This window comes from Stegastes partitus, unplaced genomic scaffold (genome assembly GCF_000690725.1).
Source record: "Stegastes partitus isolate 25-593 unplaced genomic scaffold, Stegastes_partitus-1.0.2 Scaffold1807, whole genome shotgun sequence".
NCBI lineage: Eukaryota > Metazoa > Chordata > Actinopteri > Pomacentridae > Stegastes > Stegastes partitus.
The window spans coordinates 28007-46896 of record NW_007579538.1 but is presented as its reverse complement, the minus strand read 5'-3'; the positions used below and the strand labels follow the sequence as shown (position 1 = coordinate 46896).

General features: G+C 41.4%; 1 protein-coding gene across 1 annotated transcript in view; it reads left to right on the top strand.

Annotated features, from left to right (window-relative positions):
- Positions 1-18890, top strand: part of LOC103372697 (netrin receptor UNC5C-like) — a 99783-nt gene that overhangs the window by 55630 nt on the left and 25263 nt on the right. The window contains exons 5-7 of the mRNA XM_008302402.1: positions 11595-11775; positions 15716-15883; positions 17012-17176. Of these exons, the coding sequence (XP_008300624.1) occupies positions 11595-11775; positions 15716-15883; positions 17012-17176 (514 nt within the window). The remainder of the gene's footprint in view (positions 1-11594; positions 11776-15715; positions 15884-17011; positions 17177-18890) is intronic.

Genomic DNA, 18890 nt, shown 5'->3' with positions numbered 1-18890 from the left:
TTTTGCACTTGTATTTGCTGCAAGAATAGATCTCTGAGTGTGGAAGCTGTCAGATGAGGTAAAGTGAACGTTATGAGAATGCAGGTCTGAGTAGGAGTTACTATTACTGTATATATACTGGCACATATTAATAATGTAGGGTGGTTTAATGTCTTTGGCTGTACACGGTGCCAAATATCAGAGATTTCCCATAAACACAGATTGTTCCTGTGACTCTGTTGACACCAGAGAGCTGTTGATGGGTGTTTTAGTCCATTATTCAAATGACTGGATTACAAAACATGAACCACAATAATCCCCAATTTGGCCAAAATCAGAGTCAGATCAAAATGTTCTCGAGAGGCTAAATGATGAAGTTGGCCTCATTCAGTAGGGTCCACCATCGCCACGTGGGTCCATGTGGTTCGCCCATGTAGTCACTGAATCAGAAATAATGCTGTAACTTCTTTTATCTGCTGCATTCAAACAAGGATTTAACCTTAAGTGCCTGTTTTTTTTTTTTGGATGCTGAGGAAAACATTTTAGGACAAATTATCTTACTTTCTTTTTTTCTTCTTCAAGAGTGTTACACTCCTGTAATTGTTTGAAACAACAAAGTCCTTTTGTTCATCTTATCACAATGAGCTAATTGTTTTGCCTAATATCAACACACACAAAACACAGTGGCGCACAGTCTTCACCACATCCAAGCGTGCTGTTGGATTAAATTTCTATTAGCTTTCCTCGATTGAGTTTGAAGATTGTTGATTAGCCAGTAATAGCCTTTGTTACAGCGCTAATGAATAGCTTGATTACTATTCTACTTAGCTACACATCAGGACGCGGGTGGTGTGTGTGTGTGTCTGCCTCTGTGTGTGTGTGGCATCTGTTGGTATTATCCTCTGATAAACACACACAGACAGTTATAGCCAATTGTCTGGGTTTGTGTCAAGAAAGCTGATGGCAGCAGGAGAGAAAGATAGATGGTCCTCTCTGCCAGCACCCATCTCTCATCCTCTCACTCCGTCTCTCTTCTATCCCTCACTCCGTCTGTGTCCATCCTTCTCAATATGTTTCCTCCCACCTGCTCTCTTGTTTCGCCTTCCTACTGTCACTCCGCTATTGTGTTTTCTCTTCATTCCTCCGTCCTCTCCACCTCTTGGTCTCCCTCTGACCCTCCTCTCATCTGCACTTTTTTTTCATTCCTTCCCTCTTTATTGTCCTCTTCCTCTCCTTCCTTGTTTATTTATCCCTCTCCTGGTTTATTTTCTGCTGACTGGACTAACTGGGCTCTTGAGGACTGGTTTTGGCACGTTGCAATTTTTTGTGCGAGCGTGTGGCTTTGTTAATGTCTGTGTGAGCATATGGGCATGTGTGAGTGTTTGATAATGGAAACAAGCATGGCAATTATGGTGATGGCTCTATAGATGCCAGTCAGAGCCAATAATAATGAGCATGGCACATCTGGCTGGGATGTGTCCATGTGTATGAGCTGGCTGGGGGTTGAGTGAGAAGGGACTGTGGGACACCTAGACCGAGGCGTGCTCCTCCTCCATGAAAAACTCGGCGAACCCACTCGTAGGGTGTTATGGGTAATCATATTTCCATCAACTGGGCTTGGTGCAGGCCATCAAGCAAGCTGATTGGTTGAATCAATGCTGGTCTGGAGGCAGTTTTGAATTGACGTTGTGCCAGTATTTATCCACAGCCAGAGTAATTCATATGAAAGTATGTAACACAAACTAGGATAGGCTTTGCAAAGTCCAGCTTTGTTGAAGACAGGAAATCAGACTATTGACCGACAGAATAGCATCTTAGCAGCGTTTTTACTTTGATGGACTGTCACACAGTGGAATCCAAATCCAAAGTAGCGCTCGTCTAAGCTAGTTTACTTTTTGACACTACCACCTCAGTTTTCTATACATCAGATTGTTTGTTTTATCAAGAACATCGGTCAAATATTAACTTGATTAGACACTCAGAATACTAGCTTAACTCCTGAACTCCCAAACCAACAGGTGGGTTTGACAGGCATGGCATTTTTATTTTTTTAAATCGTCAATATTGCAACTTTAATTTCAGCCAGAAACTTCCAAAGCATCCATTCATCCATTACCTATACACCGCTTCATCCTCACTAGGGTCACGGGGGGGCTGGGGACACCCTGGACAGGTTGCCAGTCTATCGCCAACCCAGTCTCATGGTAATTCGTAAAATAGCCTTGAAATTTATTCTATTGTTTTGTGTCCTGAGACTGGGTTGCTATCGCAGGGCTACACTTAGAGACAGACAGCCACTCACATTCACACCTACGGACAATTTAGAATCACCAATTAACCTCAACGTGTTTTTGGACTGTGTGGGAGGAAGCCGGAGAACCCAGAGAGAACATGCAAACTCCACGCAGAAATATCCCAGGTGTCCTCACCGGGATGCGAACCGGCGACCTTCTTGCTGTGAGGCAATGATGCTAACCACTGCGCCACCTTGCAGCCCACTTCCAAAACAGAAAAACACTATTCATTTTCAGTTTTGTGATGGACTTGTACCACTTGTCTGTGAATTTCAGAAAAGCAAAGTCAGAAAACTTCACGAAATTCAGAATATCAAAAATGTATCCATCACTTTATTCTAAATGACTTATTTAAAAAAAAAATTAAAATAAAACTTTTCTATTAACCATTCTGGGTTCTGCTTAAAAACAATATCCTAGAGCCCATTAGTGACAGCTGCGACCAAGTGTCCCATGACAAAAATTCTGAGTAAAATATAGAAATAATATGAAAATGTTAGTAGTAAAATATTGTTCTGCTATGGTCGTGCTGTTTCCATAGAGGTGTAGAACTTCTGTTGGAATGAAAAATGAGCCCACAAAGACTAAAAAAAACAAATCTGACAGGAGCAAAAACAAAAAAAAGTACTTTTATTGCCTAAACCTATTAACATGTGCTTCTAAACAAACTCGAGTCTCCTATCTTAGCATCTCCTTGAATGGAAAATCACTGAGCATAATCCAGCCTGCAGTTTTGTTTCCCTAAATAGATATTTTGCAAAACAAATGAGCTGTATATCAAGGTGCTTTGTAGGAGACAGGATGGCATTGGTAGGCAATAAAAATTAAAGAGGAGAAAGCTTTACACTAACTCGGAGCAATGTTTTTTATTTTTAGCGTTATGAATCAGGCCCACTTTGCCCTCTTTAAGATAATACTCAGGATGATTCAAACAAAGGTGTCTCGAATTAATTCATGAGGCTAAAAATAAAACCGATTGCACTGGAGGAATGAATGTTCACCTGTACTTTCTTCAAAAAAAAACATTTGTTTGCTCGATTCAAACTACTCTAACTTTCCTTCCTTCCTTATTCGTGCTCAATTCCCTTTTACGTTCTCTGATGTCCAACACCCCGGTCTCAGCTTGCAACGAAATGAGGTGACAAAGCCTGCCGGAGCAGCTGGTGGGAGGTTAGGATTATTAAAACATGGAAACACGACGCACACTCAGTCCCCACCCACACATAGGTAGACTAATCACTGTGAGAGCTCTTTAACCCACTCATCTGTGGTCTTGTATGGATCCAGCTAATATAGCTAATCAAGGGGATAATCCTCGGTGACGAACGTACATATTAACACTTCAGTGATTCACACACACACACACACACACACATGCACACACACACGCGCGCGGTACGGCTTGATTTCCCTGATTTGAATGCAGAATCAGATTTTATTGTAACCGGTCCAATTTGTGTTTTGTCATACTCGTATTGTGTGTGTGTGTGTGTGTGTGTGTGTTTGCGCCTGCAGCTACTTTGAAAAATTAATGTTGTGATTCAGTGTCAGATCCTACCCATAGACCCTGTATCTCTGAGCTGTTATCGACTCCCATATGAGACTCTTTGTTGTGGCTCTACAAAGCATGTCATATTTTAGCATTTGTCATAGATATTCTTTGCTCTGTTATCTTACTTCTTGCTCTGTGGTCTGCCATTTGTTTTGCTTTTGCAAGATTTATACTGTGTTTTCTCTTTGTGACACAGTGTGACTGTGATGTCCCTGCTCTCGGTTGCAGATATGCAGCAACGCTTTTGCTTTTCAAAAACATTTTCTGCTGCTCTCCACTGCAACAAAAGGGAATATATATCTCTATATCTTGGCCTACTTTTATCTTGCACAGCATGCGACCGGAGCCTTTGTTCCACTGCCAACGAAAGATGCATATCTCAATAGATATGTGCAATATATTAAACTTTTCTGCAGCCTTGATTTGTCCGTAAGTAAGAAAACACATGGGAAGTATTTACATGTTGTATCACTCCTCACGCCACAGCATATATTGCAATATTCATCACTGCGAGCAAGTACATTACTGACAGCTAAGGAAATCTGCTTTTATCTTGTTTTCAGGCGCGCAAGGTTTGAAATATACCTGTAGCCAAATGAACGTCAGTCATGGGGTCAAGCAGAAAGGAAACACGAACAAAGCGAGTGCGTAATTGATCAGAGAAAGCCTTTATCCTTTAAAAAACAAAAGAAAAGAGAAAAGCCATTTGATTTCTTTGTCTGAAGTAAAAAAGAATGGACTCTCGCTGAACCTTTTATAAAATCTTATTACAGTTGAAACGGAGGGCACGCGGCTACAGCTTGTGTTTATACATGAGCGAGTGTGTCAGAGGGTATCTTGTGTGTATCTGTGTGTGTGTTTTTTTTGTGTGTGTGGTCACGCACTGAAAGAATTGGATGTTTCTCCACACTGGGATATATAATGGCATTACTTCATATCTGCACCATAACAGTAAAGCCATGTCTTAATGGTGTGCTGTTTTATGTGTGTGTGTGTGTGTGTGTGTGTGTGTGTCCAGTGGTGTGTGGGTGAAGTAAGACAGACAGGTGATGTGGGGGCGAGAGTTAAAATAACAAATACACATTCTCCCTTGGGGTCGGCTTGATCCAATCAGCCACCCTCTGCCATGCGCACACACACACACACACACACACACACACACACGCGGTCCACACCAGCTGTGGCTAATGATGCAGTGGCAGTGGTACTATAGCCACCACATGTGGTCTCTTTGTCTGAAGCCACCAGAGCACACATCGGTCTCACATGCTCCAACCTTCAGGCATTATCAAAGACCGGGGTTATTTTCAGTGAATCATCAAACAGAACTCACAGCCAGCATTAATAGGCTGCCAGGAAAGTCCCATGTTCATATTTTGTGTTGCCGGGAAATGATCTGATCTGATTTTTTTTTTGCATTTTGTAGGACTGTCACTAAGCCTGCTGCACCAGCTACACTCATTTGTGAACTGCTTGCTTGAAAAATGATTACATAACAGTACTCCAGACTGACTTCTTTTTTTCCCACTGATGCTCCCCACTGAAAATTTTAGGAGCACGAGGACAAAATTTAGAAGCACCACTTAAATCGATATGCAATGCACCACTTTCCCTATTTTTTCCCCATCTTAACTATATTACTGCTGCTTTGTTAGTAAAAAAAAAACACTTTACAGAAATAACAATTTGCTCTTTTTTTATTATTTTTGTGCAGAAAATGCCACAAAGTAAAGCCGTGCTTCAACTGCAGGGGAGCTAGAGGGGTCTTAATAAGACATGAGCTCCCCAGAAAGCATGATTTATGAAATTTTGGAGACGTCTCTAAAATATTGACAGTTCCCTCTTTTTGTCGTGCGTTTCTGTTTTTCTGTATTTTCATCATCGTGGATGGTGTGTAAAATTAGCTCGTTACTGATGTATGATTCATGCATAGGAGTGATAAATCACAAAGTCACGTCAACAAAGATCCCAGCACCCATGCTGCTTTTCTTGCCATTAGCATCACATCATGACAGTGCAGTATCATAAAGTTGACTCACTTTAACTCAAAGATAAAAATACCTCCCTGAAAATGTCTTGATGCCAACCGCAATAAAACAAAACAGAAAAACAGATGTAACCCTTGGTGGTGCTGAAAGCAGCTTTTCATCTGTTTCTCTTTTTGTAATTATTCAGATCCTTAATAGAAGTAATAATGATGAATAAAAGGCAAATCCAGTGCTTTGTAAATGTTGTATCTGTCATTTCTGATGTGGTCAGTGGCTGCTGGTAACAAACTGGGGAGGACAGGAGGGAAAGGCGTCATGTTATTTCACTAGTCGGCTCCTTTATGTGTCTCTTTTTGCTTATGTTCAATGAAGAATTAAACAGCAAAACAATGGCTTGCAAGATTTCTTAAAAACAATCAGTGTGGGCTCTGGATGAGACTAAAAAAAAACTATTTGAGTTGTGCTGTTGCCAAAAAAGATGGCACAAATGTCCTCATTGGCTTTGTGGACTGATGGTACACTGAACATAAACACAAGACTTTTGTTGTTGCTCCTATGAGACTCAGACTTTTTCTGCGTACACAAAAGGTCTATTTCTCTTAAATATTGTTCACAAGTTTGTCTAAATCTGTGTTAGTGAGCACTTCTCCTTTGCCGAGACAATCCATCCACCTCACAGGTGTGCCTCAGGCTGGCCACAATAAAAAGCTGCTGTAAGTTTTCCTGTATTGGGGGGGTTAGAAAACAAAATCAGTATCTGTTGTGGCCACCATTTGTCTCAATGCAACACATCTCCTTCATATAGAGTTGATCAGGTTGTTGATTGTCCACTTCTCTCCAATGGCTGTGTGAAGTCATTGAATATTGGCAGGAACTGGATCACGCTGTCGTTGATCCAGAGCATCCCAAACACGCTCAATGGCTGACATGTCCGGTTAGTATGCTGGCCATGCAAGAATGTTTTCAGCTTCCAGGAGTTGTGTACACATCCTTGTGGTACATTATCATGCTGCAACATGAAGTGATGGTTGTGGATGAACGGCACAAAGATGGGCCTCAGGATCTCGTCACGGTGTCTCTGTGCATTCAAAATACCATCAATAAAATGCATCTGTGTTTGTTGTCCATAACATACGCCTGCCTATACCATAACCCCACCGCCACCATGGGCTGCTCGATTCATAACGATGACAACCCCACACGACGCCATACGCGCTGTCTGCCACCTGCCCTATACAGTGAAAACTGGGATTCATCCGTGAAGATAGCACCTCTCCAAAGTGCCAGACGCCATTGAATGTGAGCATTTGCCCACTCAAGTCGGCTACGACACGAACTGCAGTGAGGTCGAGACCCCGATGAGGAGCATGCAGATGAGCTTCCCTGAGACACTTTCTGACAGTTTGTGCTGAAATTCTTTGGTTATGCAAACTGATGGTTGCAGCAGCTGTCTGGGTGGCTGGTCTCAGACGATCTTGGAGGTGAAGATGCTGGATGTGGAGGTCCTGGGCTGGTGTGGTTAGTTGTGAGGCCAGTTGAATGTACTGCTACTTCTCTGAAACGCCTTTGGAGACAGTTTATAGTCGAGAAACATTCAATTCACGGGCAACAGCTCTGGGGGACATTCCTGCAGTCAGCATGCCAATCGCACGCTTCCTCAAAACTTGCGACATCTGTGGCATTGTGCTGTGGGATGAATTGTAGAGTGGCCTTTTATTGTGGCCAGCCTAAGGTACACCTGTGCAATAATCATGGTGTCTAGTCAGCATCTTTATATGCTACACCTGTGAGGTGGATGGATGGATGGATGGATGGATGGATGGAGGATGGATGGATGGATGGATGGACGGACAGATGGACGGACGGACGGATGGATGGAGGATGGATGGAGTAAATGGAGGAAGTATTTATAGCAGAATACATAAGAACAGAAAATGTGTTAAGACCAATGATGTGTTGCTGAAGGGACATATGCAAGTCACTCCTGAAGAACAATCACTAGTGTTAAAATTCTGGTTTAAGAATGAAGATAACGATTAATTTTTAAACCTGGTTTAATAATTTGGGGTTCATATATTAAAGCTCAATAGACATTTTTATTTGTTGAATGGTCAATAATACGATCAGCATTCTAACTGTCACTGGTTGAGAAAGGGTGGATGAAGAGTGTTGATGCTCTTTAATGATATTTAAATGTTGATCTGAGTGTTAAGTCACGAGATCGCACACAATTTGCACCGCTCTATATATAAACCATCTGTCACAGCTTTTCTTCATTTTTACCATTTCTCATATTTTCAATTCATTCCTGCTGCTGCTGCCACGCTCTCTGTTGGCCCCAACATCATGTGAAACATTCAATGTACCTGACAAGTTTTTAAATGTCATGAATATTTTAGCAGTCGCAATACAAGCACCTTAAAGAGAAATCGCTTGTTTTCCTTCAGTCCTATTTCTCATCTTGTGTTTCATAATTTGCCGTCTGCTGTTGCCAGACATGGTATTCTTATTTCAGCGGGGCTGTTCAGTAGCACCTCTTATCGGATGTTCATTATGCTAATGTGCAGGGAAGCAAATACAGCTGTTTGACCCCCACTGTGAACGTTTGTGCCGTAACGTGTGACCGCCGCCATAATTCAATATTTCAAATTTTATGGACTGTGTTTAAATAAATAAGCTCAATTTATAAGCCTTAGTGCTTATGCTTGTTTACATACTGTATGTGTGTGTGTGATTATGGCGAGGGAGTTTCAGAGCATCAAAGTTAACATTTAATGTGCTCCTCTGTTCTTTTATCTTGCCCAGATGAAACGCTAGAATTGGCACCTTTCTTTAGCTTTTTATTTTTTCCCCTCCTTCAACTTTTGCTCTCGCTTTTCCTTCTGATTTTCTTCCGTCTAGCTCTACTTTAAAGCTCTTTTGCACACATACATGCACACATACACACGCAGCAGTGTTTCAGGCACATTACATCAACTTATACGTACAAACTTCACTCAATCCTAATTACGTCTTGCCTGACCATGACCCTCATTCTGACCTGAAAGTCAACTTCACCCTGACCTTCAACCAAGTCTCCATCCTAAAATGTGTGTTAGTAAATGCATGCCCATCCACATCACTTACATATTTTAATAGCCTGCTCACATGAAAAGTTGCAAACTAGCTGTTAAGCATTATTCTGAGCATTTGTGTCCGTGCTGTGTCATGATGAAAAACAAACTTGAATCGTGGACAGTCTTGCCCTTTTTTTCTGTTGAATATTTTCTGCAGCATAATGAGCCATCACCTAAATCTTTCAGAGCATTCGGGGATGTGACACTAACGTTACATTATGCCACTGGCCACTGTGTTCTCCACATCAGTCTCTCAGACTTTTTCAGGAAATGCGAGATGTGAGGGGGAAAAAAAATGTGACTTTTGTCTTGTACCGACGAGGTGAAGCTAATAAAGTGAATATATGATACAACCCATTAGACAAATACAGGACTTCCAGCAAGGTGACTCGTATTCCTTGATTTAAGTTTAATTTTGCATTGTTGTGTACTTACATTTTTACTCACAACAAAAAACAACAACAACAGAGCGACCCTTCTCCCATTGGTGACGATGGAACCACTGGGAGGCGTCGCTTGACTCCTTCACTCTTTGTTTTCTTGTTTCGTTGGTTTGTTGGGATGTGAAATTTGCATGTTTTTGCCACTTAAGGAAACAACAAAAAAAGAAAGTTAAAAAATGAAATGAATAACTCTGAAACTCGGTTTTGGTTTAAGGGGAACATTTTGTTTTGTTCCTTCATGCAAGAAATCAACTCTTAAAATCATATTTTTGGTTATATGTTGAATAGTTTCCCTAAATAGAGGACAGAAGTATATATGAGTGTATATATATATATATATATATATGTATGTATTTGTTGGGTTAGGTTAAGTCCACCGGTAATACTCGGTCAGAAAAAATATCATGGTTTGGGTTAAAATACGCCCTTACGTCCAACTCCTTCTAATACATGATCAGAAAAAAAGGCCAATTGTACAACAATGCAAAAAACTGGCAAAGCTGTGTAATTGTGTACCAACAAGCTGTGTAACAAACACGAGTAATTTAGGAGAAAATATGTTTCCTTAAAAATGTAGTTGAGAAAGCACTTTAGTTTTTTATAGGTATACAATTTCCTGAGAATGTGACGATGATTGTTTTCCTATTATATAGAATATGGATCTATAAGTACATGTACTATCCATTTACTTTTTGAGGACAGAATTTGTCGATTTGTCGTATTATTTTGCTGAAGATTACCTAAATTGCAGTGCTTAGATGGATTTATCTTCCCAGTCAGGTTTGTAATGTGATCTAATCTGATCAGGGTGCAGCTAATATGATTCATTTTACTCTACTTTTACTTGAGTTTTTATTTCAGCAAAGACTTTTTTTTTATTGTTCCCTGTGAGCCTCTTATTTAACTATGTCAAGCATGAATAAACAGAGATTCAAAGAGCCTTTTGTTTTCCTTCACAACGTAATATATATATATCGCATTTGCTGTTGTTGCGAAAGAGCACCTTCACTAATTTATACTCCCACGGCGTAAGGCTAAACTTGTTGCCTGACCATTTGCACTGGATATACTGTAGATGTTTTTCGTTTGGCTTTTTTTTCTCTATATAACCTTCACTTTGTAATGGAAACTGAAAGGTCACACGGCATCTCGCGTAAGATTGAGAATTCAGAGCGGCGCTGAGCCCCATGGCCAAAGAGTACTACAGAATCTGTAAAGATCAGAGAGAGAGAAGCAGGTGGAATAACTGAGAGAAGAAGAATGACAGCTGAGCCCGAGGAGGCAGTAAACTGAAGAATAACACTGAATTTCCTCTTCTTCTGCATCTGAGATTTCCATTTCCTAATGTGAAGGGAGGAGGAAATTAAACAACATGAATTAAACAACACAGCTTGGACATTTATGTGGCTGCCATAAAGCTTGGACGGGCTGAATTTATGAGGGTTTGGACCAGTAAATACAGCACTCAGGAAATGTGATTAGGCTCATAAATACAATAGTTTCCCTCTGTCCTACCCTTCACCCAAAGTACCTTGTGGAAGCATATGCTCGGGGCATTTTTCCTCGTCTATGCTGCCACCCCGGGGTTCCGTACCGGGGAAGGGTCCAGCTGTGATTTGATGCATAAACAACCTTGTGAGATTTCATCATGTATGATTAGTGTTGTTATTATTACATTTTGCCCCATGCATTACCTTTAATTGCTTGTAAATGTGTAACCTACAGTAGTATGTTCAGGAAGAGTTTGGACAGCAGTTTTACTTCCAGGAGAGTCTCGGCCGTCACTACAAGGCCTCCTATCCTTCAGATATTTATTTACTTGGAATACTGAATGTGACGTGTACTTTTCTGTGTGGAGCCATTAAAACAAAAAAGTCCTCCCATCCCTCCCTCATTTGTCATCTGTAGAAACTTTTGTTCTTTTATTCTGACAGATAGACTGTTTTAGATGCTCTCAAAAGCATTTTTATGTTTCTCCCCAGTTTTATTTTATCAGCAATTTCTCTCCAAGTGGATCAGGTTTGGGAAAAAAAAAAAAAAACAAGCTTAGAAATTGACGGTGATATTATGTGTATCTGGGTTAATCAGGTTGACTGGTACAAACCTGTAGCTTCATATTGTCATTATCGTCATTTATTTGCTACGTTTTTTTCTGATCTTCTCTCTTTTGTGTAGAGAAACCTTCGTACTAACCTCGCTTTTCTCTTCTCTTCGTCTACCAGGTGGAGTGGTTAAAGAATGAGGAGATAATCGACCCGGCGGAGGACAGGAACTTCTACATAACCATCGACCACAACCTGATCATCAAGCAGGCGCGTCTGTCCGACACGGCCAACTACACGTGCGTGGCTAAAAACATCGTGGCCAAAAGGCGAAGCACGACGGCCACGGTTATCGTTTATGGTGAGTCTGTGCGTCTGAAAAAACCAGCACCGATTTGGGTGATGTGTTATCATGAGTGTTGGTGACATTTTACATGTCTAACGTTTGGAATTTTCCCGATATGACACCTTTTCAAACCTGAAGCTGCCCAACTCTGTCTCTGATCAGCCAAGCCAAGCCCTCCCCCCCCATCTGCCACATGAAATTAGCTCTACCGCCATGCCAACACGCTTTCTTTGTGATTGGCCTGATATTCTCACATCACCCCTTGACCTCGTCCAATTAAAACCCACCAATGGCACCGTCAGTTTGAAATTAGAACGCTCTGGCTTTCCAAATGTTCGCGCTTTTTGCCAAGAGTCCCGGCTCGAAATGAATTGTGCGGCATATGGCGCAATAACAGCTGTGGGAAAAAAAATAACAACAACAACAACCAAATAAAAAAAACTTTGAATAGCTTAGTTCTGGTGTTTGATTGCTTTTCAGGCAAAACTCTCCTGGTGCCATTTTTACTAAAAGCTGCAGAGGAAAGGCTTGTTGATGGGGAGGAACATGCCTCATATGCCTCACTTTCTCTTTTTTTTTTCTCCCCATTTTACCAAATGCCAGACTGACGTGAGAGGATAGGAAACATTTTCAGGAGGAACGATGTACAGCAGATCACACACACACAGACACACAAATATTTCTCTCAAATATAACACTGACTCTATTCACTAGTAGGAGTGTTTCAATCAAAATAACTGAGCGTCTGTGCCTGTTCGATACAGACAACGAGAGATGGAGTGGTTTGACACTGATGTATCCTTACAGAAATAGATTGTTCAATCTCTGGTTCAATCTTCTCGGCTCCACAAGGGCCTGGCTGACACTGTTGACAAGGTGAAATTGTTGTGGAAAAGAAAAAAAAAAAAACACAGGAGCATAAGGGGAGAAAAAAAATAAATGAAGCAGCTATAGGAGGAAGGGAGACAGGTGAGAGAGTGGGAGAAAGCAGTTGGGCGAAGAAGGAAAAGAAAGCAGCAAAAACCTCAGGAAATACAAGACAAAAGCGGCCGCCTAAATTTCGCTGGTTACTTTCGCTCTGATGATTCATTTCTAATTGGGCGTTTGGAAAGGAGTGGGCACTATGCACCGGGCTGAGACAGAGCTGTCGAGATGCAGCGGAGGAATTTCAGCCCACTGCACCTCTCTGGATGCCAGCCCTCTCTCTCTCTGGGTGGCCTTGTGACTCATTCTCAACTTTAATACCTGATTTCTCTCTTTCTTGCCGTCTCATCTGCCCGTCTTTGTCTGCTCTGTCCTGTTTCATTTTCGTCTGGTAAAGCAGCGACAGTAATGCTAAATAATGAAGGTCCGGTTAAGTAAAATGTAAAAGGATGCAGTAAAAAAGAAAGAGGAGAAGAGATGCAAACATCCATCCATTATCTGTACACCGCTTAATCCTCACTAGGGTCATGGGGGGCTGGAGTCTATCCCAGCTGACTCCCTGGACAGGTCACCAGTCTATCACAGGGCTACACTTAGAGACAGACAACCAAGCACACTCACATTCACACCTACGGACAATTTAGAATCACCAATTAACCTCAACATGTTTTTGGACGGGCTGCAGGGTGGTGCAGTTGGTAGCATTGTTGCCTCACAGCAAGAAGGTTGCCGGTTCGCGTCCCGGTGGGGGCACCGGAATCTTTCTGCGTGGAGTTTGGATGTTCTCCCCATGCAGCGTGGGTTCTCTCCGGGTTCTCCGGCTTCCTCCCACACAGTCCAAAAACATGTTGAGGTTAATTGGTGATTCTAAATTGTCTGTAGGTGTGAATGTGAGTGTGCTTGGTTGTCTGTCTCTAAGTGTAGCCCTGTGATAGACTGGTGACCTGTCCAGGGTGTCCTAAGTCAGCTGGGATAGACTCCAGCCCCCCATGACCCTAGTGAGGATTAAGCGGTGTATAGATAATGGATGGATGGATGGTTTTGGACCTTGTGGGAGGAAGCCGGAGAACCTGGAGAGAACCCACAAACTCCACAAAGAAAGATTCCGGGTGTCCTCACCGGGACCTGCAGCTCGAGATACAAACAGATTATGAAAATACTCAACTAACCCAAGTCACGATTTAGCTTTTTTTTTTTTCTTCTCGTGCTTTCCGCAATGAAAGTTCAGAATTTGAGAAGGAGCGCGGTACTTTGTGTTGTACTGTGTGTTAAGTGGGCCGTACAACTTGATGTGTTTGCATATCTGTGTCAGTGTGTGTCTCCTTCCCTCAGTGTATTAGTGAGAGTAAACACAGTGGAGGGAAAACTGTGCTGTGGTAGCTGCAGGAAAATTAAAAATTTCAGAAGCCTGTGTGTGTGGCTTTGGTGTGCAGGAGAATCCAGCTGTTTTCACTAAACTTCAGCGACGCACAAATCCAATATTTGATAGAAATCAAACAATACATAAAAATCCCAGATTTCGTCATTAAGGATGAGGGTTTCCAGCCCAATTTAAACATGTTCCCGATGACCTGGACTTGTAGGCGCTCATTGTACTTCATCAACTGCCTTTTTGAGGGCTTGTTTAGTATTAAGACCTTTGTGTTTTGCCAGTAATTTTAGAGCTGAGATTTAACAACCCCTTGCAATCTGTTATTTTAAAAAGGTCTTTAAAGCAGCAAATAAATGAAAAGTTGCAAAGTGGGATAAAATGTTTGTTGTTTTGTAGAGATGGCTGATCATCCACCTTATATTTCATCTGCAGGGAGCTCCTACAGACTGCCATGGTCTGCTGGCACTAGAAAAAGTTACGAAAATAAGGATATTGCACATTTCCACCTCACGTTTTCAGCTGAGGCGTGTTCTACAAAGCGAAACTAATGGGTTAGCCAGGTATGTTTAGTGAGCTATGAGCTTTAATTGTCACGGAGATGGCTCTCTCCTAACTTGGCTATATCGCCATGGTAACTGATGCTGCACAGCTAACCTGCTCCGGAGGAGGTTATGTTCAAATCAGCTATAATAGGGGCCATTCTTGCAGCAATTCCTTTCCTGACAATCTTCCTTATGAGCAGTAGATTCTCAGCTGAGGGAATATGTTATTTCTGACAACCTGTTGAACTGTAAGTAATTGATGCCACTGAATGAAGCGGTGCACTTACAGTAGGAAAAATGCATGTGCTGCATTGCCATGGGAATCCAAATGCGTTCAGCTGGTGAAGCAGAAATTGCATAAATATGTTGGAATGCTTGATCCTAATCTCCTGCCGAGTTCATTTTCCACTGCTGGTATGGCAGCTAGTATCACACAGATTAGAAAATTGATTAGGGTATTGGCATTTATCACAGGAATATTACATTTACTTTAAACTGAAGTGATTTCCACGTATCCTTAATTGTTGGAGCGTGTCAGACCCATATTTGATTGTTATATTTAACTGTATGACGCTAAGAGTTTAAGAGCTCCAATGTGTAGCTGTCACATTTCAAATAAGCACAAAGCATTCCTCTCTTGCATCATTTGCAGTAACAGTGGTTTTTACGATAATAAGTTTTCATATTCCTCGTAGCTCTCTATTATAGCAACCAGCTCCTCTCGACTGAAGTAGGCAACCCGCGATGGTTCCATTTCGAGCAGAAGAAGAGTCAAATGGCAAGTCAAATGCCTACTTTTTTTGGGAGCAGCCACAGAGCCTGATGTAGAAAAACCCGAGCTAACAAAGGAAGTTGATAACCTTCGCTGTGATACCCATTATCTCTGCTTGGGGGTTTTAGGTTTTAGCTTTCACAGAGAGCGCCCATGTCAAACGTGCTTGGTAGTTCAGCCCTCTGGTGCGGTCATTTTTAAAATAATAACTCCTACCGTAAGCACACACGGCAGAACACAAGGTGAAACTTTTGGTGGTGGGGTGTCTCCGTGTGGGTGGCTGTTAGAGGACTAAAGCACGATGCACCATTGTATTCATCAAGCGACTGATCTCTGTGTCCACAGTGAACGGCGGCTGGTCGACATGGACCGAGTGGTCTGTGTGTAACAGCCGCTGTGGACGAGGCTTCCAGAAGCGAACCAGGAGCTGTACTAACCCCGCCCCTCTCAACGGTGGACTCCCCTGTGATGGACAGGCCATACAGAAGCTGCCCTGCACCACACTGTGCACTGGTAAGTCTGTTCTATTCACTTCAGTTGTCCTCAAATGTATTCACACCCTCCCATTAAAGAAGGAAAAACAACAGCTGTCAGTGAAATAAGCTGAAATTGACAAAAGTAATGAGAAATTAGAATTTAATGAAAATCATGAATTGTGGTTAAACAGAAATATATGTATAAAAAAAAAAAAACAAGCATGATTGGACCCGTAAACTGACATTTTGTTGAACAACCCTTTGAGCCAATCACTGCAATCAATCAGACTTCTGCACCTGTTTACAGGTATTTTGATTTTGGTCCACTGCTCATCAGCAAAGTGCTCAAATTAAACTTTAAAATATGTTTTTTTTTCTTCCAAATAACAACAGAAAGGTTTAATACACAGGGCATTTAAACATGTTATGTTATGTTATTTGTAAAAGACAAAACAAAACAAAAGAAAAACATCAGTGTAGCAAGCAACCTCAGTGTCTCGAGGCCTATTTTTCATAATGGCATGACTACTTCACAACCTTCTTCCACTTATGATCTTCAGTTAAACCCGAAGCAGTTCCTCCTCTGTTTTTTTTTCTGTGCTTGCATTGTCACGTCACCTGTGAGACGTTTGAAAGCCTTAAAGACGGTTTCTATGGGTCAACGTGAGGCAGGTTGAGAAAAATAACTTAATGATGAATGCAAATAAGATATAGAAAAGATTTGTGATGATGGCAATCAAAGTAGGCTGTAACTACTTTCACACACATGTCACGCAATGACAAATAATACTGGAACACAGTGCATATGACCACTTTTTACTGTAATAGTATTTGGTTTGTGTTAGAAAAATGAGAGATTTTGGCCACGGAAATTTTAAATTATTCTTTTCAACCACAATTCAAAAGCGATGTCTTATTTCACTAAATTATAATTTAGCAAATTTTTATTTATTAATGCTTTTTTTCAGTTTCTAGTTATTTGAGGAACTTTTGTGAATTTTGCCTTTTCTTTAATGGAAGGGTCTGAATACATTTGAGGACGACCGTGTTTCCTATTTGACAATGAGGCCCCAATGTTATTCTCTTTATTTGCACAACTTTCCATACTACACTTTACGAGGTTTAAGACATTGTCATTTTTTGTTTCCCCCTCCTTCCCCTCCAGTGGACGGTGTGTGGACAGAGTGGAGCAAGTGGTCGGCCTGTGGGACGGAGTGTACGCAGTGGAGGAGGAGGGACTGCAACAACCCGGCTCCTAAAAACGGCGGAAAGGACTGCGAGGGACTCGTGCTTCAGTCTCAAAACTGCACCGATGGACTCTGTATGCAAAGTAAGTTGATGGAAATGATTCAGAAGCGTTGACGTGTCCCTTCTAAATGAACTAAAGCTGTAAAACACATCACATCTAACCATGAAAAACGAGTATGCCAATTCAAACAAATGTCTCGCGGCGTCGGCCTCAGAGAGCAATTGATTTCGGAGGGAATTCACCCTAGATTAGGCAGAACATTGAATTTTGACGCATGGTCGGACTTCGGGCCCAAAGACAGGAGCCACAGTGAGCGAAGTGTAACGTGACAATTAACGGGTTAATTTAAGCCACTGATGATCCGCACGAAGGAACCCGTAGCTCGATATTTTATAAATTACATTCATATTTCATAGCGGTGTTGTAGCATTAGCAGCGTATTTACATAAGATATACAGCATCTGAGCTGTAATTTCGTCAGCTGTCATACTCGACTGTGCCGAAATAGCAGACTTGAATAAAAAATAGAGCTTTTGCAGCAAAGTTAGGCACTTTTAGTCTCTTGTTCCTTGCTCTTTTTTATGTTCTTCTTTCCTCCTCTCACTTCCTTCAGCTGTTCCCTTCATCTTACTTTTCTCCTTCAGCTCCTGCTATTACTCCCATTCCATCTCTTTCTTGCTCTCTCTTCTTCTTCTTCTTCTTCTTCTTCTTCTTCTTCTTCGTGGATGATTTACGGGACGCTTTCCGAATGTCTCTATTAACCTTACTCTTCCCACTTTCTCCACCATCACTCAGTACCCGTTTTTATAAGGAAAGTAATGATAACTAACGATGTGGAACAATCATCAAAAATCCCTCCTCAGAACTTAGTGATTTTTTTTTGACACCAGTAAATTTCAAAGCTGCATGGAAAATGCGGGCTGAGTCATAATGACGCAAATATAGCAGCAGTTATATTTGTTTTTCCAAGGTGGAGGCAATTATATTTGTTGACTTGTTGGAATAGTGCTTGTTACTCCATGTGCTCAGAGTAATTGGCAGACAAGTGTGTGACACGGAGGCTGGGTGGGGGCTGATGGAGTGAAGAGAAGAGTTAAATAAATAAATAAATAAAAAAACAGGTGAAAAACTGAACACAAAAATCCCTTTTTATAAGAAGCACACACACACACGCAGACTCAATCGTGTAATTATGTTATCAGCCCTCATTAGACGCTCACACAGCATCGCAGCCATAGATAGATTTTTTCCTCACCTGCAAAAGTTTTTAGTTTTTTTTTTTTTTGTTTGTTAGAGTCGGATCTGAGGCCACAGATCATATTTCTCTTTGAAGTTTCATAAAAAAAGATGTATTGTACGGAAGAGTTTTTCAGGGTTGAAGTCAAATTTGAGCTGACCTGATCATACAAGACAAATAGAGTCGATAGACAATCACAACAAAAGCCCAAAGCGTAATCCTGCGGGGTCAGTCAAGGACACACTCGCTTGAAAATGATTGTCCCTTGTCTGAAATGGGTAAAGGGAAAGAAAATACCTTTGTGTTTCAACTCTCTTTCTGTTCATGCTACTTCTCTTTCTCTTTCCATTTCTTGTTCTTCTTTTCCTTACATTTGGGTTTCAGTGAATTTATTTCTATTCTGCTGTTTGTGAATGAGGGTCGGCTGAACCCTGACCATAGACTGTATAAAAGATGGACGTAGCTACCGTGACGTCACCCGTTGGTTTCTGCACTGAGAAAATGAAGCCAGAGTTTTGCTACTTCCTGGTTGACATCTTGGATTTTTGGAGCCAGTGA